Source organism: Hemicordylus capensis, chromosome 6 (genome assembly GCF_027244095.1).
Source record: "Hemicordylus capensis ecotype Gifberg chromosome 6, rHemCap1.1.pri, whole genome shotgun sequence".
NCBI classification, from domain to species: Eukaryota; Metazoa; Chordata; class Lepidosauria; order Squamata; family Cordylidae; genus Hemicordylus; species Hemicordylus capensis.
The window spans coordinates 160,034,770-160,059,164 of record NC_069662.1 but is presented as its reverse complement, the minus strand read 5'-3'; the positions used below and the strand labels follow the sequence as shown (position 1 = coordinate 160,059,164).

Genomic DNA, 24,395 nt, shown 5'->3' with positions numbered 1-24,395 from the left:
CATTTAAAATTACATTTTTTTATAAAGGTTCAAATTAAAAGTTATTAAAAAGCTAAAAACTGAGAACTTTAGCTACTAGCCTTGCTTTATAGCATTGGACATCTCCTTCTGCTCTGTGCTCCACTTTGAAGCCCATTCACACCCTACAGTCTTTCTTCCTGTAGGCAGCTCCGTAAGTATCCAAGTATTTTTCTTATGTAGAGATTGGATATGCTTTTGAGCCAAAAACTCTAATATGCTCCATATTAGGCTTCTTTCCATGCCACAGTGCAAATGGTGGTATTCTAATAACTTTAGTAGCAGTCTGTTTTGTAAATAAGTAGCAGCCATAATTGCCTTTCCCCAAAACTTACTATGTAGTCCTGCATCCAGCAGCATCCATGAAGGCATTTCTATTGAAGACAGATTCTTTCTTTCTGCAATGCTGTTTTGTTCTGGAGCATATTGTCATTTGATGTTCAATGCCCTCCTTTTCCAGATATTCGATTATCTCATTTCCTGTATATTCAACTCCATTATCTGATCTCAAAATTTGAGGCTTCCTTCTAAACTTATTGCAAACTCTTGTACCATACTCCAATTTTTCAGGTACTTGGTACTTTTCACTCATCAAATAAGTAAATGTAGATCTTGAATAATCATCTATGAAAGTTAACAAATATTTGTTTCCCCCTGATGAACTGATCTGCTGGTCCCACAAATATCACTAAGTATCTGCTCAAGAGGTAGCTGTGTCTCTCTCTACTGTGAGGAAAGGTGGATTTAGTTCCCTTCACCCTTACACAGCATGGACTCTACATTACAGTGACTTTTATTCAGGCCTCTGGCTAGATCCTTCTTTTCCAGTTGAAGTACTGATTTGGGATCTCTCCTTCTGTGCCATAAATTCAAGCATTTTTAATGTGAACATTGCTTTGCACTTTTGGCCTCTTCATTTACACAATCCACTTCAAATAGGCCACTCTTTTGCAAAGTCCCTTTCATTATTAGCTCACCTTTATCTGTGGTAAAAACATTGTTTTCCTGTAAATTTCACCTCATAACCTTTCCCTGTAGCATATTTAACAGACAACAGGCTGGATTCAAGCGTGAACACAAACAATGCATCCTCAACAATCAGTTCCACTGTTTCTCCTTTTTGAAGTTTGCCTTCAGCAAACATCTGCTTCCCATCTGCTAGCAAAATTGGAGCCTTATAATTTGTGCCCAACTTAGTAAATCTTTCTCTTTCTCTGATTAAATTGCTGGTTGTGCCTATATCAATACAAATCCCAGTGTTACATTTTGTAAGACTAGCTCTTAAATTTTTCTCTGTATTAGCAACACACGTTTCATATTTGTCACTTATTCTTTCCTTGCTTCCATGAATTTTTCATTGTATGCTTAGGTTTGAACTCCTTTTTAGTAGCAAATTCTTTGTTCTAAAGACATTGAACCTTCATGTGTCTGGGACTCCAGCAGACAAAACACTTTTTGTTCTTTTGATCAATCTTAAAAGCATTTTCTTCATTTGACTTAGTTGCTGCCCATTACCCCTGCACAAATTAAAGTCTTCCAAATGGTTTATTACAAACTCCAAACTCAAATAATCTCTGACTTCTAATATATTTACAATTGGCTCAAAATACTCAGGAAGACTGTTCAATAACAATCCAATCTGAACTGTATCAGACAAAATTACTCCCTCTGTTTGCAACTGTCGTGAAGTCTCCAACATCTCATTCACATACTTAAACAGACCTCTCCTCCTTTATTTTCTTTTTACCTATCTTTATAACTTGATACACCTTGGAGACAGTTGACTTTCTTTCATACAATTTCTTCAGAGTCTCCCACATTTCTTTTGTATGCTGTTTCTTTCTTAAATGCACCAATATAGAGTCACTCACCGATAAACAAATTATCCCGGTGACTTTATCATATGCACTGTCCCTGGCTTGTCATTCTTCTCCTTCTCTGACAGGGTGCTCTGTGTGTAAGACCCTACTAATTCCGTGGCTTTTAAGGACCATCTCCATTTTGAAAGACCACAATTCAAAATCTGGACCTTGTAACTTCTTAATCCTTTATCTTGTCACTATCTTTGAGACAACCTTAATTTCTTATTCAGGCTAATTACTGGGACTATTCTCACAATCAGCAAAAATCGGGCTAGCCTCCGGTAGCCCAATTTTTGCTGATCGTGAGAACCACTGGGCTTGGCTGCGAGCCTGGTGGTTCTAGAGCGGGTAACCCACTCAAGTACCCCTCCCCTTAGCCCGGGTTTGCGGAGCGAGCGCTCTGCAAACCCGAGCTATCTGATCATGAGTAGCTCTCCGGAGGGGAGACGAAAAGCCGCCTTCTGGCTCCAGGGGTCTCCCCAGTATGCCCTGCGCACTCGTGCAGGGCATACTGGGGCTTCCAGGGGCCGCGCGGCCCCTGAGCTCCCCAGATCCTGCCAGTTCCGTCACAGAGCCAGCAATTGTGTGGGTGGCCGATCCAGTTACCCAGGGCTCTCTCCCCGCGCATTCTGCTGAACCTGGTCTCACTGGACCCGGTCCACTTTCTTCACCAGTCTCAGAGACCTGGGCCCATAACCCTGTTAAGCGGGGTGAGGAGAAACATTAAAGTCCTCACACAGCAGAGCTTGCTCTGGTGGTAAAGAAGTTTAGTTCAAGAGATTATCTGGAGACATTAAGTTGAGTCTGTTTGTTTGTTTGTTTTTTAAAAAAAACAATAAAGAGGCTATTCACACATGGGTGCAAAACCAGGCTAAGGGAGCCCAGCCCAGTTCTGCACACACATGTGAACTGTGGTGGTAAACCTGCTTGTTTAGGAGAGCAAGCACTCTCCTAACCTTGTTTTTAGGATAGTCTGTCAGACTCGGGGAGGGGACGGGAGATCCCCATAATTTGTGCGGTGCATTATTGGAGCACCGCACCTTGACACCCTGACCCTCAGAGCAACTGGCAGCAGCCAGTGATCATCTGGGTGGGTGATCCAGCTGCCCAGAGGCACGGATCTGCTCATCTGTGGGGGAGATAAGTTTTTTGTGGCTTCCTCCCCTTGCCCAGGAAAGGAGCCCTTTCTCTGCTCATGAGAAAGGGCTAAAAGACTTATTAAGAAACTAAAGCATCTGCTACTGAGAGGAGCATAGAACAAGAATACCCAAACAGGCACTAGCCTTTAACAACAACTGAACAGTTCTAACTGACTCTAACTGACCAAGAGAGACCTATTAACATAACTCCTCATGCCTCTAGTGGCTAGAAGAGGTTACTGTGGTGCTAAGAGCACTGCTTTAGAATTCTCACTTCTTACAGAAAGATGGCAGAGCTCATGGGTTTTCAACCTATGGCACTCCAGATGTTGCTGAACTACAACTCACACCATCCCTAGTCACAACAAATTGTGGCTAGGGATGATGTGAGTTGTAGTTCAGCAATATCTGGAGTACTGCTATTGCTAGATCCAATTTAGCAGTTCCCAGCATAGGAGGGGCAACAGTTTGCAGAATGAAATACTCCCTACTTCCACCACTAGGTGGTTGTTGGTTCAGGGCTCTTCCTGCTTTGCCTTCCCCTTCTTCCTGTTTCACCACTCAGTCTCTACTCCTGAAAGACTGTGTTATGCTCTAGCTCAGCAGAACCTAGCAGAGAGCACCAGACAAGAAACAAAATTTCACGGGGCTGGGGGGGTATATCAGGTTGGGGGACACACACAAAATGAGAAGGAATGACCTGCAATGGAGGTGGGGTGAAACTGCCCAAAGCAGTGAACAGCAGCTGGCTGGAGGGGTAGTGAAATAGAAAGCACAGGAAAGCGAGATAAATGTTTGGTTTTTATATTAATCTTAGTTGTATGCTTTAATTTCCCAATGGGAGGGAACAGTCTACTTTTAATGTGACCACTGGAAATAATCATGAGGAAAACTAGATAGCTTTAAGCAGTCATGGCTAAAATCATGATTCAGGCACACCTTTGGGAGTTTCCCTATAGATGTCACTGCAAGGTAGGTTGTTGTACTGTATTCAACATATGGAGAATTTCAGCAAGGCAGAGATCAGTCAGTAGGGGGAGAAAATCTAATGGTGACGAAGAAAACAAAATACAACTGTTTTTTGGCAAATATAATCTACATTTTATTAGGTCTAAGTCGACAAACAGAACAGGCATGTCTAATTCAAGGAACGTCTCCACCAGTGTTCCCTGTAACAGAGATTCCCAGGTGTTCCTGACTACAACTCCCAGCATTCTCAGCTACAGTGGCCTTCAGCTGGGGATTATGGGAGTCATTAACATCTGAAAATTCCTGTAAGAGGGAACTCAAGTCTCCACCCATATATCCCTACCTGGTCACAAAACCACATCAGAGGCCTTCTCTGTGCCCCCACCTGATGGGGGCACAGAGCAGCAAGTGGAAATGTGGGACGGGGCTTTCTGAACCACTATGCTGCAGTTGTGGAGTGCTCTCCCAAGGGAGGCCTACCTCGCTCCATCATTCCTGGACTTCTGCTATTCAACAGCTCTTTTGTAGAGCATTTGTGAAGTAGGTTAGGCTGAGAGAGAAGTGACTAGACCAGAGTCACCCAGTGAGGCGAGTCTTACAATCAGTGAGACCTGCTTTTGCAGGGTTTGTGGGGAGAGCGGGCTAAGCTCTGCCTGCAGACGAAAGCCCTGGGCAGGAGGATCAGCCACCCACACTACTGCTGGCTCTGTGATGGAGCTGGCGGGGGCTGGAGAGTTCGAGGGCCGCGCGGCCTCCAGAAGCTCCAGTATGCCCTGCGCAAGCGCGCAGGGCATACTGGAGAGACCCCCGAGCCGGGAGGCTGCTTTTGAGTCTCCCAGTCGGGGTGTGTGTGTGTGTCTCCTTGTGAGTAGCTGCGGTGTGGCTACTCACGATTTTAAAAACCGGGTTTGCGGAGTGCTTGCTCTGCAAACCTGGTTTAAGGGCAGGGATAGTTAGGCGGTTTACCTGCTTAGGAACCACCAGGCTCGCAGCTGAGCCCGGTGATTCACACGATGGGAGAAAATTGGGCTAGCTTTCTCCCATCATGTGAATAGCCTCAGTGTGTTTCACGGCTGAATAGGGATTTGAACTTGGGTCTCCCCAATCCCAGTCCAACACTAACCACTGCATCATGCTGTTAGTTGCCTTGGAGGTCTTTTCAGGAGGGAGAGGTGGGGGTGTACACGTTTGACTAGTAACTCACACTTCACTTCTTTAGACAGACATAAAAGATCTTTAGTGTGCACTCTGCACTATGAAATGAGGGCCAAAAGAAAGACTGCCGCATTCACCGTCTTGGGTTATAAGTTTACTAGAACAGTTTCTGCAACAAGGCCAGCTCACCTTCCAGGACAAGCTCCCACAATCTTGGCCAGCCAACACTTTCCTAGAAAGCTGAGAGGCATTGGCATGGAAGCTGCTGGCCTGCTTCCCTTCAGAGAAGCTGATGCTGGGTGCACTTTTGTCCTTACCTAGCCCATAAGGAAAAGCCCTGCTCATTAAGTCATTCCTGGACTTTCCAACATTTTCAACAGGGAGAGGCGGAGAAAGTGGGGGGTGGAGAGAGGGGGGAAGTGGCTGAATATAATTAAATTACAGACCTTCGGCAGCAGATGGCAAGCCTGTGTGTGCTCGGCATTCTAATTCTCCTGCCATCAATTCAATTCACTGTGGTAACCCTGCCGGTTGGATCACAGGACAACTGCAGGGCCATGCGATATAATTAATGAGGGCAGATACAATTGTTTTCTGAAATGTCCTGTCAGAATATGTTACGGAGAGAGACGCCGCAGCAAAAAGAGAGAGCAACAGGGCAGGGGAGAGTTCACTGAATTCCCAGGGTGCAGAATGCCCTGCAGGAGGGACGACACCCCTACAAATGCCTCTTAGCCCAAACCTCTATTCTTATGGTAAGCGAGAGAGTGAGAGCATGCACTTTTCCTTGCACTGAAGGCACATAAAAACTGGCATCACTGTTTGGAATTTCTCAGCTGAGACTCTGGGAGTGGGGGAAAGATGCATCTGAGCCTCTAAGCATTGACACTGTTGGGTGATATTTTGCCAAAGTATTATTTATAACTCGCTTTCTGGTGCAAGAAGCCCTTATATGCACTTCTAGAGTTTATAAGCATCTCTCACTATATGTCTATATATGCTAAGGACGTACATGGCCCACACAATGCTTTACCAATCGGTGGTAACAGAGCAGAAACACCATGGTGATTGGGCAGTGGGGATTCCATATGCAGATAGGGAAGAGGAGCTGGTAGGTGGCGAGCAAGTGAACGAGTGGCGGGGAGAGGGTGAGCGAGTGGCGGGGAGGGAGCAAGCGGGTGGCTGGGAAGGGGGAACTAGCAGCCAGGAGAGCAAGCAGTGGGGAGGGTGGAGTGAGCAGCGGGGAGAGAGAGTGAGCAGGAGGGAGGGTGTGGGGGCAGGGAGGGGCAAGCGAGTGGATGGGCAATGGGGATGGGGCAAGTGAGTGAGCGAGCAGCGGGGAGGGGGTGGCTGAGAGTGGGTGGCTGACACTGAGCAATAAAGCAGAGGCTGCAGCGGGGAGCAAGGAGAGCAACACAGTCCTAGCACATAGATGCTCTGTGAAGATTCCGCTCGTAATAAAAGCCTAAGATGGTACATCGCAAGCCCCACCCACGCAGTGCTAAGCGCTTGCGTGGAGAGAGCGAGCTGGGGCAGCATGATGGGGGTGGCCAAACAGGGCAGCTCAGGGGCAGCCACGGAGCCTGACGGGGCAGTCGGAGGAGGAGCAGGAGCAGGAGCAGGAGGGAGGCCCAAGGTGGAGGCAGTGCAGGGAGGGAAAGTAGCGCTGCTGCTGCCCCCATGCTGGAGGGTGGGGAGGTCTCTGAGGTGAGGGGGCTGTGGTGGGCGAGGAGAGCAACTAGAGTGCAGATGCTCTGTGCCAGTCAAGCTAGTATTGCTTATTGTAGGAGGCCAAAGACATTTTTAAGCTGTTGCCAGGTAGAGGTTAGGGCACATCAGGACCTGCAGCTTCCCGAACATGAACGGCTGAGGAGGCCAGTGTTATAGTCAACCACTTCTCTGACTTCCCCATCTACAGCTAGGGAAACTGGACTGAGGTGCAAGACCAGGGCTGGTTTTAGACAGAGGGCAATCGCGCAAGGCATGCTAAAATGAATGGGACTTCATTCCTTTTTTTAAAGGGCTGCAGAGATGATGGCTCTTATAATAATAATTTTATTTAATCCCGGGACTGTCAAGGTCGAGTCACGGGCAAGGTACAGTCAGGAGAAAAGGGCTACTCAGGCAAGATCGCAGCTCAAAAAGGAAGCCTATATAGGTCAGCTGGTGGGAGTAGGAGTGGAATCACAGAAGAACTTGGAAAGCCCTAAAAATGCTAGTCTGCAGCCTAAAGGCTCAGCCCACAGGGCAGCCTTGCACAAAGCTGGGGGTTCCTGGCCCCTGACAGCAGGATACGGACAAGTGGGGAGCATGTTGCTAACTGAGAAATCCTCCCACTTTCCTGATGAGGATGCTCTTAAAGCTGCACTTCAGGCATGTTAGCATCAAGATATAAATATGTGAAAAGATATGAATAAGACAGAGTTTTGCATGATAAAGTAAAACACCTCATCTTTCCTGCAGGAATGCTGCAATTTATTCTTTTAACCGAATAATCCTCCGTTATTCTCAATAAGCCCGGTCGTCTCCAAAGAATTTGGTACCAGAATGAATATTTTAAGAGCGTACTAACTGTAAAAGGAAGTACTTGCTTTTATTCAGCAACAAGTCTGGGTGGGGTGGGGAGAACCAAATGGAAGAAATCACCTCATAGGAATGATTTTGTTTCTAAAAGAGAGGGAGAGTTATTTCTTTGCTTGCATGCAATTTATTCTTCAGTGCCATTAGGGGGCAATACAGCACCAAAAAGCTAGGACAATAGTTTTAAGACTTTCTACCTTCAGAATGCTTTTTGCTGGGAATCCCTCCGGATTTGCTACAGAAACCTCACATGTTGCAAAGGATTCTGGGGAATGTTCCATGGCACATTTACTTAGCACATTGGGTCTCACCGTCACCCACATTAAGTGACAGTGCATTCTAGACCAGGGCTACTCAACTTCGGCCCTTCTGAAGATGTTGGCCTCTAATTCAAATAATCCCTGGCTATTGGCCACTGTGGCTGGGGATTATGGGAGTTGTAGTTCAAAAACAGCTGGGAGGGGGCCTAAGTTGAGCAGACCTGCTCTAGACCATGCCCTTCAGATACAGTGTTCAGAGAGAGGCTAGAAAGTGGTATGAGAGCAACAACAACAACAACAACAAATATTTATATACCACTTTTCAACAAGTTTCCAAAGCAGTTTCAGAGAGAAATAATAAATAAGAAGATGACTCCCTGTCCCCAAAGGGCTCACAATCTAAAAAGAAACACAAGATAGACACCAGCAACAGTCACTGGAGGTACTGTGTTGGGGGTGGACAGGGCCAGTTAATCTCCCCCTGCTCAATAAAGAGAATCACCATGTTTAAAAGGTGCCTCTTTGTCCAGTTAGCAGTCGTTCAGGAAGCTTGTCTGCCAGTGCTGATCTTCTCAATGAGGAACCACTGATAAGTTTACATGAATTCCCGAGAACCCAGCGCAAAAACCACCGATACAATGCCAAACAGTGTTACAGACCCTGGTGAGGAGTGACCTAAGGCTTTATAAATAATAATGATCCATAATAATAACAGGCCACCTGATGCTAAGGCAACACTGGCATTCCCAGTCAGCTGGCACTGCTACATGTGTGGAAGCCAGCCCGGGAGGTGTTGTGCAAGAGTGCAGTTGTGCAACTGCTTTAAGCAGCACATCTGCACTTACACAGCAGAACTTGCATAGTCCTCAATGCATGCAGCAATGGCTAATCAGGAACATCAGCATTGCCTTGCACATCACGTGGGCCACTAATAATTATAACAAGATTAGTGGAGAAATCAACAGCTTTTTACAAATGTTACATCGGTCCCTAAAACAGCTATTTTATTTCACCTTTTTCTGTTTCTTTTAGAGTGGGCTAGTCTGGGTCTGAGGCTGCAAGCAGCTCACTGCACACAGACAAAGAGGATCTTCCCACCTACCATCCCCCTGATCTCAAAATTCCCCACATGTTGTCCAAACCTTTAATGTGTCTGCAGTTTCAAAGCCCTCGTGTGAATCTTTTAGGGCTACTAGGGAGAGGGCCTTTTCGGTGGTGGAACCCTCTTTGTAGAATAGCCTCCACTGTGAGGCTCACCGGGCACCATCATTTTGTTCTTTTAGATGCCAGAGGGAGATCTTTCTGTTCACCCAGGCCTCTAAGAAAAGGCTGAAGTGTTTTTGTATTTTATTGTAATTTTCATCCTTTTTTCACGTTTTTTAATTTTATGTTTTATTAAATTGCTTTACTTTGTGTGCCATCCAGAGAACAATTGTTATGGGGCAGACCAAAATAAAGCACTCATGTGCTTTATTGTTATGCTTGTTATTATTTTTCAGCCCTAGAAATGCCATGCCTAGAAACATAACCTGAACTGGAGAATAGATAGAATTGGAAACATTCTAAGAAACTTTACTGGACTCCATTAGGCAGAGAAGGGTATCTGTAAACCATTGCTTCTGTTTCCCTTTTATCCCTGTGTTGAAATAAGTTGCATAGATAGAAAGAAGCACTATAAGAGAGCTAAGAGGCTGTAGAGAACTGAGCGCTAGACTTTGATAGTACAGCTAGTTGGTCTGCACTTATGTAATGTAAAATTAGGCCTGTGTGGGCCTACTGTAGAAGCAATATCTCCTTCTTTGTATTGTCGTTCATACTGCAGCAACCACAAAGGAGATTTTTCCCTGCACTCTTTTATTTGCTTCGATATGGAGATCAAGGAGAAGGAGGTGCTCCTTCCCACACAGATACAAGCAAAAACTCAAGTGCAGAACCTTCCTGGCACTTACAATGGATTGAGAGGACACACTCTATATAATGCACTAGACAGCATTGTCCTGATGCCTGCAGTTAATCAAATAATGTTTTAGGTGCCACTTTTGCTGAGAGACAGTAACTTCATTAGCTACACAATGGCTGTATGGGAAAGGAAGGACTTGAACCAGAGTCTACTCAGAACTCAGCCCAACTCTCTATTCACTGGACCATGCTGACTAATGGCCTCCACAGCTTTGAATTGGTGGGGGGTTAGGTACACTTGTCTTTCATTCCAGATAAGCAGCCAGATTGCAAGGAGGCAGTTCTTCTCAGCTGCTGTACCTCCTTTGGAATGTCTCCCATTAACCCCTTCACACAAAGCTGGCGACAGAGCAAAGTTCCAGTCGATATTATGCTTGGCTACAAAGATATACCATATGTGAGATAGCCATATGTAAAATGTAGGTGAAATGTTGTGTGGAAATGTTCCACTGTTTGATAGCACGGCTTATTTCTTCTCTTGCAGCTTATATTTACAACTTCAGCTGGACTGTTGTGGCTTTTTGGCTTAAGCACAATAGAACTGGCTTGATATTCCAAAAGACAACCCATGGATACTATTATATTGTGTTGCACAATCACTTACAAATCAAAACAGGCCATCCAAAAGGAGCCAGCGTGGTGTAGTGGCTAGAGTGCTGGACTAGGACCGGGGAGACCCGAGTTCAAATCCCCATTCAGCCATGAGACTTGCTGGGTGACTCTGGGCCAGTCACTTCTCTTTCAGCCTAACCTACTTCACAGGGTTGTTGTGGGGAGAAACCTAAGTATGTAGCACACCACTCTAGGCTCTTTGGAGGAAGAGCGGGATATAAAATATAAAAATAAATACCTGTGTGCTATAGCGGGTTTATGTCCATCTCCCTTGCACCAGGGAACATCTTCGTGCAAGTAAGAAAGCCCACGAGCCATTGTTTCTGCAACATGACAGAGTTCGTTCCAACTGATAATGTTCCCCTTCAAGTAGTCTGTCAGAGAACCCTGGAAGAAATACAAATCTATCTGTCATTTTTTTCTTCCCAAATACCCTTGCTATTATATCCAGTTACTACCACTTACTTATTTTTTTAAAGTTACAAAGCCATTATATCTACAATTAGATCCAGTCAAAGTTAAGCAAGGCTGCATGGTTTACCTGGAGGTAAGCTTCACTGTGCACAGTGGGACTTACTTCTGAGTAAACATATTTGCAAAGGCCAGTATTCATAAAGCAGATTTACCAAAGTTTTTCTAATATTCATGATTATGGATTTCACAGGTTTCTATGCTTGTTTGTTATTCCCTGTTTTGTGCTACTGCAACAAGTGGGTAGGGTTTCCCTCCCTTGTTTAGGTTTTGTAGTGGACAGCTAAAAGGCACAGAACTTTGGACTAGTAGTCTTAATTGTGGCTCAAAGAGCAGAACCAACTATATATGCGAGAATTGTGCTGTATTTACCTAAATCCAAGACTACTTCCTCTCAACTTCTTTGATGTTAGAAATTAGGGACAATTTTAAATTCAGAAGCCACCTAATGGCGCAGCGGGGGAAATGACTTGGTTAGCAACCCAGGGGATGCCAGTTCGAATCCCTGCTGGTACGTTTCCCAGACAATGGGAAACACCTATATCGGGCAGCAGTGATCTAGGAAGATGCTGGAAGGCATCATGACATAATGCGCAGGAGATGGCAATGGTAAACCCCTCCTGTATTCTACCAAAGACAACCACAGGGATCTGTGGTTGCCCAGATACGACACCGACTTGATGGCACACTTTACCTTTAAATTCAGAGTCTTCTTCCTTTGGGGTAAATACAGGTATAAACCTGTATTTTTAAAGGGGGTTATCTTAAATTCAGAGTTACCTTCTATTCAGGTAAATATGGTAAGTGAACTCCACAATGGCTCTCATGTACAGATTTCTGGCTGGGGTCTGCATTCAAGCTCCACCCATATACAGCAGGCACTGTATTGAATCAATGAGAACTAGGTGAAGCATCTGGCACCATCTTGCCTCCTCCACCTATTTGGTCCCCCTCTACAAAGTGGAGGTAAATGGGGCAGAGGACCTCTGGGGACCAGAGAGCATGGGGCTTTTCCTGCCCCAGCAATGGCCTCCTGCTGCAAGGGATGGCTAGCAGGGCAACTGGGTTGGTCTGAGCTATTTTTACTCCAGTTTGCTTTAGGTCTCTGCAGCTGTCAAGACAACAATGTATTCACATGTCTGTTACCTTGTCATGGAAAGCTGTGATCAGCCACAGCTCCGTCTCCAGGTTTGTTCCTCGCTTCTCCGCAGCAATAAACTGCAGAAGGTTTTCATGCTTCATGCCTGGGGTGCTGAAAATCTCCCTTTCACTCTGCCAGGATTGCTTATCCTACGAGGACAGAGAGAGAAATGGTTGGAGGAAAAGATAATTCCATACTCTGAGAAGAGCTATTCTTGTGCATTCCTGATGCTATCCAGCTGTAACCGTTACTTAACAATACTACAGATTTCTGGGCACTGAAGGCTGGTGAGGAGTTGAGAACCTTCTGTTTGAGATCCTTAGCACGTAGCCCCTCTCGTCATCCTGTGGATGCTTTTGAAACTGTGTTCTTGGACAGTTGTGGCTTGCTCTTGTGATCGCTTAAGCCAGAGTTCTCAAACTTGGGTCCCCAGATGTTGGATTATAACCCCAACTCAACAATAGCTTTTGTCCATTGTAGCTAGGGATGATGGGAGTTGTAGTCCAACAGCAGCTGGGGACCTAGGTTTGGGAACCGCTGGCATAAGCAGTGAAGTACTTCTCTATACATTCTGTATTGGCACATCACATCACCAGAAACGGCAAAGAATTAGGATGAAGTTATTTTTTCCACCAGATTGTGTCCTACCTACAAACAGATTCAAAGAGGGAAGTAATATAAAGTCCTTAAATAAAACTTAAGAGATTTTTCAAAGAAAGCACAAAAAAGAACAAGGACTGTGTAGATGTTAGTCACATTGAAACCTTTTGTATATAATCTCAACTGCTTTCTAATCTGGATTAGGGAAAAACATTCAACTAGTTAACCAGAACTGGCCTAGAAAAGACGACAAGGAAATCTGTTTTAAATGACAAACTAACTGAGGAGGATTAAAGAATAAGGTACATTGTCTAAAAAAATTTCAGAGTATACCTATACCACAGTTTTAAACTGGTTCCACTCCATCTCCATCCCGCAGAGAACCTTAGGAACCCTAAAGGAAATAGACTACAGATCTTTAGAAGAATGTTCAGTATCTTCACCAATTCCCAGCATTCTTTGATGGTTTGGCACTTTGGCTGTACTGATCAGGACACATGGGAACTGTCAAAACGTAGGCAGAACATGTAGCAGACAGAGAAGACCAAATAGTAGGCAAGCTAGCAGTCATTTTTTTTAAAAAAAAACCTGAATACACACTTAAATTACTTTCAATTTCCCTCCCCGCTTTTCCTCTCCCCATTGATTTGATTTTTTCTTCCAATCAGAAGAATATAAATGGCTGACTCCTTCTACAGTACCAATGACTCAGCAACAAATGTTTCTCATCCACAGCTCCACACAGCACAAATATGGTGCATAGTCGTGGTATTCCACTCTGTGCTTTATTTAAACACAGGTCTGTGTAGTATTATATCATCATCATCATCATCATCATTATTATCATTATTATTTTAAGAAAACAGCAGTCCAGAAATTTTAGAAATAAGTACCTCTATAAATAAGTCAACCAACAATACAAGCATGGAACAATCAAACACACCAATTCATTGCACATAAAGAAAACACAGTTAGAATAAGCTATTCTCCACCTGAGATACCCTATTTGAATTTGCTTTCTGCTACTTGTGATGTGGTTGCTTTCAACCCACATCGAAGGTTTTCAAGACACAGAAACTGAGAGGGGGGGGCACCTGAGCTTTCTAAAGCTTCATGAAAATATGCAGTGCCCCTCCCCCTCTCTCATACACACAAACAAAAGGGAAGCTCATGCCTTTGATTGTCACAAAATACTTGCTTGGTTCCAATTTATATTGTATCTAGATACCGCAATCAATTTCAAAGTATTTTAGCAAAGATTTTGTGCACTGCAAAGCAGACTCTTTCCAGCCTTCCTTTCTATCATCTGAACCAACACTAAGATCCCCTGTACACATCAATATATGACTATCTGCCCAGCTCGAGTACAGCAAATATCACCGGTGACGGTTGCTAATGAGATAAAAACAGTGGAAGCCCTTGAACTTTTGTCTCCAGCCAGAATTTCAGACACGAGCCACTTCTCACTGCCTAGAACAGAGACAATCAGCAGGAGGCCTGGAGCCCCAAATCAGCTTCTGAAGGCTTCTCCTTTGGGTCCTGGCATCACCTCCAGTCGGAGCACGCCCCTTACAACTGTGCATCTTAGACAATGAGCCCTTTCTCACAACCAGTGAGAAAGGGCAGTAGGGTTAGTGGGGAGGAAGCACTGGAGAGCTTACCTCCCCGCAGACAAGCTCCCCTGAAGAGCTTACAATTGCCCACCCAGACGAGCACTGGCTGCTGCCGGTAGCTCCAAGGGTTGGGGTGCCGGGATGCATCACTCCACATTGCCCCACTCTCCAGTAATGCACCCCATGAGTGCACGGTGCATTTCTGGGATCCCCCCTCCCCGAAAGCCCCACAGTCTGCTGGCCGTGGTGCACAGACGATCGAAAAGACAAGGTTAAGGGAGTGCTTGCTCCCTTAACTTCATTTTAGAGGGAGGCTCCATAGGCAGGTTTGCCACTATGATCCCGCCGGAATCAGGCCCGATCCTGGCGGTACACACATGTATACAAAACCAGGCTGGGCTTCCTTAGCCTTGTTTGGCATGTGCTGTTGAATAGCCTCACTATACAGTTCTGTTCTGTGAACTGCTCAGAGAGCATTGGCTCTTGAGCAGTATAGAAATCTAATGGACCATAAAATAATTTTCCGCACTGGAGCAAAAATACATGCAAAGTCCTCTTTAAAGCCATCCTGTCTAGACTGAAGAGCAACACCTCTGTTGCCTGTCGGAGTGGATTATTTATTTAAAATATTTATATCATGCCTCTTGGTCGTAAGTTCCAAGGTTTCTTACAATCTAATTAAAACCAACAATACATAAAACCATCAAACAAAAGGTGATCATCAAAAACTGAAATATTAGCAAGAACACACACACACACACACTTAAACAATTTTAGAAACAGCTTCAAGGCAGTTTTAAAGAGAGTTGCAGAAAAACCGATCAAGGGGTATTAAACCACATTACCAGACTGTGTGCAAACAACTTTGTCTGCAGCTGGTGTTGGAAAGACAACGTCAAAGTGGGTCCTGGATGGACAGTGGAAGGGAGTTCCACAGGCGAGGCATCACAACCAAAAGGGCTGTCACTACCACCTCACTTCAGAAGGCAAGGACTCTCTCAGAGGGACTCTGGAGAGATCTTCATAACCAGACAACTTTGTGCAGAAGTAGGTCCACAAAGAGCACTCAGCTCTTATGTTCCTGAGGCAAACTGCAAAGAGAGCTTACAGAAGCAAAAGCCCTAACACAGCCTGTATTGCAATTCACTCCAGCAGGGAAATAACTGAACGTTGTGCTATCCATGTGCACGGCACTTTACAAAGAGTGAGAAGTGTGTGTGCTGAAGGGAGACATGGCTGAACGACATGATAAGGAAAAAGCTCTTCCAAGACCACCATTGCTATGCAGAGCGGGGAGGAGTCCCAAGAGCTGCCAGGTCTAGAACTGGGAACCTGTAGCCCTGTGTGCTGTTGCCCCCTTAACGGGCCACCAAGGCTGCAGGCCAGCGTGTTCCCTTGGCAGGGAAGGGTTTGGAGTCGCTGGCCTAACCCTGCCTGCTCAGGCAAGCCATGGCCCCCCTCCAACCTGGAAAGACCTTAAAGCAGAGCTGCACAACTTCAGCCTTCTAGTTGTTATTGGACGACAACTCCCATCATCCCCAGCCACTGTGGCCAATAGTCAGAGGTGATGGGAGTTGTAGTCCTGCAGCGGCGGGAGGGCTGAAGTTGTGCAGCCCTGCTATAAAGGGCTCCAGGTCAAGAGACGATTCTGGGCAGGAACAAGAGTTATCTCCTGGGTTCTGCCTCCTGGGTCTCATCTAGTGGCTGGCTAAGGCCCCGCATGGACATAAAGGCCAGTGAGAACAAGTCAGCAGGTGGATGCAGGGTTGCTGATTCTTTCAGTCCTTGGCTGAAATTAAAAAAATATGGCTCTTCTTGCAAATCATTTACTGTCACGGGGGGCGTAGGAGATCTTTGAATTCCCTGCTCCAAACTGCATTGGGAATCCATTGTTTCTGAATAGCAAATGTGGTCTCCCACTCACCTGTATGGGGAAGATTTTCACTGCTACATAGTCGTTCATCAGCTGAGCCTTCCAGACACAGCCAAAGCGCCCCCTAGCTTTGATCTCCAGCAACTGCAAAGGCTTGAGTCCAACTAGAGGAGAAGGGGGCGGCGGACCCGGGTCCTAAGAACAAGATGAAGATAGAAATGACATGTTGGAGTAGAGCATATTTGTATTACAGAGATGGGCAGCAGGCAGTGTGTGGGTTGTATGTGGTCCCTGCCCTTCCCTGCACCTGCATGAGTGTTTCTCGAGTATTGCTGCGCATCCCAGCACAAAGTCAGAGGATGCCACAGAGTCATTAGAAAGGCCAGACCTCTCAGACCCTTCAGCCAGGAAGGCCAGACCCTCCTTGACAAAGCTGTGGGTCATGATGTTGTCACTGCTAGGAAAAAGGCTCTGCCTCCCTCCTAGGAGCCTGCTCAGGAATGGCTCAGTCCCTAAATCGAATGAAACTGGCCGCTGCTCTTTTACCTGTTGCCACGCCTTAAATTTACAGCTTGAAATCAAGGCTGTTTCACACATGGAGAAGCAGACCCAGGTTTGCCACTGAGCAAGCTTCAGCCGATTACAGCTCTCAGGTGAGCACACCTGCACGATACATGTTTGCAAATATGTGCCTGTCACCTAAAAAACCGATGATGCCTAAAGTGTCCCAAGTCAAGAGTGTTCCTACTGGAAAGTTGTACAATCCATTTTTAAAATAAAAATATATTGTTGATCAACAAACAAATATAAAATGTGAAAGATGTTTCAGCTTCCACCTTCTACAGTTGAATCAGCACTAACTTTGTACATCAACAATAAACGTATACAAGTCCTTTTGATTAACAGTATCTTTCTAGGATCCAGAAAATACAGCTTTAAGGACTCTCAGACTCTCGATTTCTGTACACACACACACACACACACACACACGCACACGCACACGCACACGCAGAGGAATATGGGATCCCTGCAAAAAAAACCCCTAGCTCTTCCCAGATTTTGTTTGCAGAAGTCCAGACATTTGCCATCTGCATCCACTATGAGTTTACCAGGTACCCCTCAATTCTTGCATACCTCGCTGATGTCAACATGCCCGTATGGTGGCTTGCGGTGACGGTACATCCAGAAGGCCAGGAGGATAGCGATGGAGAGGGCAATGATGGGAAGCAGAGAATAAACCAGAACGTTGAGCAGTGAGGGAGTTGGTGGTGGTGGCTCATATACCACTAAAAAGAGAAGACAGTATCAGTGTGTGTGTGTGTGTGTGTGTGTGTGTGTGTGTGTGTGTGTGTGTACACACACACCAGGGGTTTCCAACCTGTGGAACTCCAGACGTTCTTTGAACTACAACTCCCATCATCCTCAGCTACAATTGATGATAAGGAGTTGTAGATCAGCAACATCTGGAGTACCACAACTTGGGAACCCCTGCTCTAGGTGGTGTATGAACGGTTAAAACAACAATACATAAAATCAAACAATTATAAACAGCCAAAATATCGGAGTAAGGAAGTGTATTTTAAGACCCTCTTAGAGGCTGACAAAGAAGTTACAGCCTGCCTCTCATAAGAGCATAAGAGTGATCTTGCTGCCCAAGTACTTCCACATTTGGTCTTCAACATATGACTGAGGAGACAACTGTTCCCCACTGCATCGGAACAAGGCAAGATTCTACTTGGTTGGTTGGTTGGTCTGGGTGCAAAGCCAACGACACCCTGGAAACATATGATGAGTTGAAGGGCCATAGCTAATTTCAATATTGTATTTGCACATAATTAACACAATTTCCACACATTTGCATGGAGGATTACAACCACGGTTGGCAAAACAGGGACCAAATATGTTTGTATTTGAGAACTGTTAATCTAATGTCTCATGAGATGGGCTCGGGGTGAGGACTGAAAGCCAATGATGGTGGGTTTGTTTACTTTCCAATTTGCTCAATAATCTGCACGCACCCACCGAACCTATGAGAACTAGATGTCTTTTTAAAATGCAACTTCCGATTTGTTTACATCGGCTTGTAGGTCACATGTTGCCAGTCTCTAGACTACTAGCTGTAATTCTAAATATGCAGAAAATGCTCTACTCATATTTCTATTCACAACATCCTTGGCTCACTTGTGAGTGCCAAGAGCAATATTCATTTTGATCCGAACTCACCATAAAATAATCCCATAAGGAATTACTTTACGTAGGGACCTGTGCTTAAGCTTTGTGAGCATCAAGGCAAAAAGCCAATGAGAATGACATACCTGAATGGTATAAAGGGGGTTGGAACCGATTCATGGGAGATGCAACCGATTCATGTCGGTGCTGGAGAACTGGACTTTGGCTTTTATAGCACTTGCCTTGTTCAGCAATACTGGAAGCCCTGATAGCGCCTTTCTGTTATCATGCTCCTCACACCATGCCAGTTGGCATTTGAATATCAGCTAATTGAGATATTTAGCTCAATCTGTGTAAGTCAGACAGTGTTGTTCTCCACCCACAAACATTCTGTCGGTAAAGATCCACCTCAGGCATTCCAGGAGAGAAAGGAATGTATTTCTTTTGCTCATGGCCAAAGAAGCTGCCACTTCACTTGGAAGACTGAAAGAACTAACAAACTCTGTAAAAACCCAACTTGCAGAACTTCTCAACTGCATAGCCTGTAATGCCCCCATTCTAATTAGGTTCACTCTTCTATGGCTTAGACAGGAATGGAAGGTTAGCAGAAACCCACTGAATTCCGCTTCGGAGACCCATCTTTCTATCTTGTCAAACAAAAGCCTCACCTTCTGGGCCAGTAACTTCAGGTAAGTGAGTGAACTTCTCATTACAGTAATTCCCCTCGCAGCAGCAGAAAAACACTTGTGGACTTTCTTCTGTGGCCACACATTCTTGCCTGCACATCAAGACAGTACAAAAGAAAAGAGGATAAAGTCAGTGAATTCTTGCATTGTCCTCTGAAGAGAAGCTGCTTCAGAATTGTCTTTCTTATTTACTGCTGGCTTCTGTTGTATTTTGCTGATCCAGAGCACCTTTTGTTACAAGAGATTTTAGAGACAGAAAGCTCCCAGTGTGAGTTCTCAAGGGCCCTTTAAGTGCGCATGAAGTTTTCAGAAGGCCAAGTTATAGTTAGTAAAGGTATAGCTCTAACATACTAGTAAGTATAGTTCTAATATGCTTCGGTTTCAAGAACACATACTCACACATTATCTCTCTCTTCCATGTTAAATAAAGAAAGCAGAGAGGCAAAGAACTTTTCCAGCACCAAGTATGGAGTTGCTACAGACATCCATCACAAGATGGAAGGCCATGACTAATTTTGCTGAACTGTGAAGTACCCTCAGGTTTTTCCTAATGTGTGAAAAAAACAGGGGGGCACCAATGGACACATGGCTCTTCTTCCAATGTGCTGCTCCAGTCATTTTCAGGACAAGTTCAAAAATGGTGCATCATAGGTGCTGGTCTTGTGGTAGCAAACATGACTTGTCCCCTTAGCTAAGCAGGGTCTCCCCAGGTTGCATATGAATGGGAGACTTGATGTGTGAGCAGTGTAAGATATTCCCCTCAGGGGATGGAGCCACTCTGGGAAGAGCAGAAGGTTCTAAGTTCCCTCCTTGGCAGCATCTCCAAGATAGGGCTGAGAGAGATTCCAACTTGCAACCTTGGAGAAGCTGCTGCCAGTCTGTGTAGACAGTACTGAGGTAGATGGACCTATGGTCTGACTCAGTATATGGCAGCTTCCGATGTTCCTATGTTCTACTCTCTATGTCCCTGCTGGCTTATGGCAGCTGCCCCAAACACCTCTGAAAATGGGCGCCAATGTGTGCCAGCAGAATGTTACCAGCTTAAACTGTAACTGTTTGAAAGATGACACTTTCCTCTGCTCTAAATGATTGCACTGTAAGTACTGTGTGTGGATAATACTCCTGCAAATGAGGCAACGCCAAGTATCTGTTGTAGGCAAAACCAAACATGCCCCTCTGACTTGTCATGCATGATTGATTAGGCTATCTTTTTTCATTGTCCGCCCCCCCCCCAATTTAGGGTTTATTTTTAACACAATTCTCAAGTCTGTCGCAATGCTACCTTTGAAAGAAGTTATCTAAAGGATGATAAATATGCAAACTACCATTCATAACTTTTTGTAGTTGGTATTGTCTTTTCATGGGAGGATTGTGCCCTATTTGTTACCACCTCCCATCTTCAGAAGCATTAAAGGAGAAACATCTCATGCAAAGTCTCAGCATGGATATGATTTATTTTTTTAAAAGAAGTCAGCTGTTTCTGCATTAACCTAGTGAGTCAGGATGCCTTGCAGAATTAAGCAATGTTTCCATATGCCTTTGCTTGAGCTCGGATAAGACAAACCATTTGAGTCTGGATTCTATAGGCTTAAGAGTATTTGCTATTCTCCAAAGGAAAAATGTATGCACTACTGAATCTCTTGGTCAAGAATTTATGTGGGTGAGTAGATTGTTATCCACAGCACATCTGAAAGTTGTTATTTTGCCAAGATCAGATCCTGTGTAATATTTTACATCCTGCCAATGGCTTCTTGGAGTGTTTCCGTGATTGCATGGCACATGGGAAAGACATTCCACATAACTTACTTAGGGCTAACAAAATCCAGCATTAACCTGAGATCCCCTGGAGCTCTAAAGTGAAGAGATAGTGAGGAGGGGGGGACTGGGGGGGCTTAGAAAACCCACAAAATACAGCTCCTAGGCTGAGGGGGTCTTCAAAGCCTACTTCTCTCTCTGCCCAATGCTGCTGCTGATTTTCTGCTATAATTATGTTAGGCCTAGCCCAGGGCCTAAATCTCCCCAGAGACCCTGTTCTTCCTCAGCCTGACCTGAAAAAGGAAGCACCCTTCCTCTGGGGTGGGAGGAGCTCATGATGAAGGAAAGGACCTGGGAAGAGGGAAGAAGAAGCTGCAGAAAGCCTGTGAGACTTCAGTGGGATCCCAGAACTGGAACAGGGGAGCACCGACAGCCAAGCAGCAAGTTACTGAGAGGCATCTCTGGGCCCTTTTCATGGCCATTGCTGAGAAAGTCTGGGAACAGCAGTAGGGTCTCTGACACAATCCTACACAATCCACACAACTTGGCAACACTGACCAAGGGGGTGCCAAAGGCACTCCTTGTCCAGGGCTCTATTTTGCCGCCTACCAAAGATGCCCTCCTACCAAAATTAAAGACTGGTTGCAGTGGCTTGATGACTGGAGCTCAACTTGTCAACAATTTTGCAGAAGTAGCCAAGAGGATGCAGTTATATCAGTAACAAGCTGCTCATGTGAGAGAAGTTTCTCAAAACTGACTAAAACCACAGCTGCAGTGTACAATGGCCCAGGATCCGTTGTCATTAAAAGCCCCATCTAGGAGGATCAAGGGGCACCATGCTGCTTAATTCATGAATCCACCATTCATGTTAAGGGGCGGGCCATCCCTTAACATGAATGGCAGATTGATGAGTTTAGCAGCATGGTTCCACTCGATCGAAGGACGACTTTGTAAAGAGTTAATACTCTTTTGTAGATAACAAATTTCCATGATGTACAAATTACACATTAATAAACAGGTTTTTAAATAAAATACATGATTAATTCTCAACCACTTTTGCAGAATGGATTATACTTACGCTTGTTGGTTTTGAGGTAATCTGTCTTATTTGCTGACACAGGTAGTCTAAACGCCACTGACAGCTCCATCAAATCTAACTTGTGTTGTGTTAACATCATGAAAGACAATCTCTTAACCTTTTATCATGACTTATATATTACCTTGCAATAGTGTGAGGTGAGAGAACTTGCATACCTCTATATAATAACACTTCATATTTGCATAGCACTTCTCTTAAGCTTTGAAAGAGCTACCACATGTATTGTCTCTACTGTTTCTACATCAACCCTTTATGTTTGTTCAGGATTGTTCTTGAAGTCTACTATTACCACATTCGTAAGGCCAAGGCTGATTGACTGATTAAGTGCTGTCAAGTCAGTGTCAACGCTTAGCAACCACATAGATAGATTCTCTCCAGGATGATCTGTCTTCAACTTGCCCTTTAAGGTATCTCAGTGCTGCATTCATTGCTGTCGGAATCAAGTCCATCCACCTTGCTGCTGGTCATCCTCTTCTCTTTCCTTCAACTTTTCCCAGCATTATGGACTTATCAAGGCAGCTGGGTTTTCGCATAATGTGTCTAAAGTATGATAATTTGAGCCTGGTCATTTGTGCCTTGAGTGAAAATTCTGGACTGATTTATTCTATGACCCATTTGTTTGTTTTCCTGGCTGTCCATGGTATCCTCAAAAGTCTTCTCTCTATCACCAAAGTTAAAAAGCATCAATACTTTTTCTGTCTTGTTTCTACAAAGTCCAGCTTTCGCATCCATAGACTGTCACGGGGAAAACCACTGTCCGAACGATTCTAATCTTTGTAGGTATAGACACGTCATGGTATCTAAATATCTTTTCCAAGGCCTTCATTGCTACCCTACCACGTGCTAGTCTGTGGTGTATTTCTTGACTGCTGGATCCTTTACTGTTGATGATTGATCCTAAAGGGCAGAAGCTATCCACCACTTCAATGTCTTAATTATCAATTCTGAGGCTGGTTGCTGTACCCATTGTCATTAGTTTAGACTTCTTTACATTTAATGGTAGCCCCATTTTTTCACTGTGCTCCTTGACTTTCATTACTAGAGCTTGAAGATCATCAACATTCTCAGCTATCAGAGTGGTGTCATCAGCATAGCGCAAGGTTACTTCATGGTTACTTCATGATAGTTCTCTTCAGAAAGACCACAAGTGATAAGAGATTTCCTTTCTAATGGTAGTCTTACCAACTTCCCTTGGTCAGGCAATGAGCCAAGAAAAGAAAGAATGATCTGTGATAATTACTTCTTGTATTATGCCATCAAGTGGCAAATTTGACAAATAAAGTGATATGCTGCCCTGTATCATGCAGAAAACTCTGAGCCAATGGAGAAGTTAGACCCACCAACTCATGTGTGAAACTATCTGCTCACTCTTGGGCTATACCTCATCTAGAAAGCACTGTTGAGGTTTCCACAAGTATGGTTACCCTATGTTTCACTGCCCACATGAATGGCTGTTTGGGTGAGCACTTATTTGGAAGCATTCAAGTATAGCACATGAACCAACACTACCACCTATGGAACTGATATTGAGAGAGGGGAAGGCTTTTTATATTGTCTAGTTTGCCTTGAGCTCTTAGGAAAGGACAGGATTTTTATCTAGACAGATTTTTTTTTAATTATTGTTTTACATTTTATATTCCGCTCTTTCTCGAAGGAGCCCAGAGCGGTGTACTACATGCTTAAGTTTTTCCTCACAACAACCCTGTGAAGTAGGTTAGGCTGAGAGAGAAGTGACTGGCCCAGAGTCACCCAGCTAGTATCATGGCTGAATGGGGATTTGAACTCGGGTATCCCTGGTCCTAGTCCAGCACTCTAACCGCTACACCACGCTGGCTCTCATTCTCATTTTCACTTCCATTTTGCTGGTGTTCCCCAAAGTCTCACCCCTCCTCAACAAACCGGGCCAAGCTCACACATACATGTTCATTTTTCATTGACCTGCATGTACAAATGGTCCATCACAAGTTTAATCAGACAAAATTGTCACATAGGAAGCTGCCTTCTACTGAGTCAGACCATTGGTACATCTAGCTCAGTATTGTCTACAAAGACAGGCAGTGGCTTCTCCGTGGTGACACATAGGAGTTTCTCTCAGCTGCATCTCGGAGATGCCAGGGAGGGAACTCAGAATCTTCTACATGCAAGCAGTCAGGTGCTCTTCCCAGAGTGTCCGCATCCCCTAAGGGAAATATCTTACAGTGCTCACACATGTAGTCTCCCATTCAAATGCAAACCAGGATTCAACCTGTTTAGCAAAGGGGACAATTCATGCTTGCTACCACAAGACCAGCTCTCACCATATGGTCTTATCACCAGAGGTCCATTCAAACTGAATACTTTTCAACAGGAACTGCATGTGCAGCTGAAAGTCAGAAGTTGGATAATTAAGGAATATACATGCATGCACAAACCAAGGGCTATGGAAAGGTCAAAT

General features: G+C 44.7%; 1 protein-coding gene across 3 annotated transcripts in view; it reads right to left on the bottom strand.

Moving 5' to 3' along the window:
- The window catches only part of ACVR2B (activin A receptor type 2B), a 159,212-nt gene that overhangs the window by 27,343 nt on the left and 107,474 nt on the right, over positions 1-24,395 (bottom strand). For all 3 annotated transcript variants that reach the window (XR_008309578.1, XM_053260031.1, XM_053260032.1), the window contains exons 3-7: positions 19,090-19,199; positions 17,387-17,538; positions 16,304-16,447; positions 12,172-12,315; positions 10,793-10,941 (exon numbers count right to left, since the gene is read on the bottom strand). Coding sequence is in view for 2 of the 3 variants with exons in the window: in XM_053260031.1 (XP_053116006.1) it covers positions 10,793-10,941; positions 12,172-12,315; positions 16,304-16,447; positions 17,387-17,538; positions 19,090-19,199 (699 nt within the window). In the remaining variant the exon portion in view is untranslated. The remainder of the gene's footprint in view (positions 1-10,792; positions 10,942-12,171; positions 12,316-16,303; positions 16,448-17,386; positions 17,539-19,089; positions 19,200-24,395) is intronic.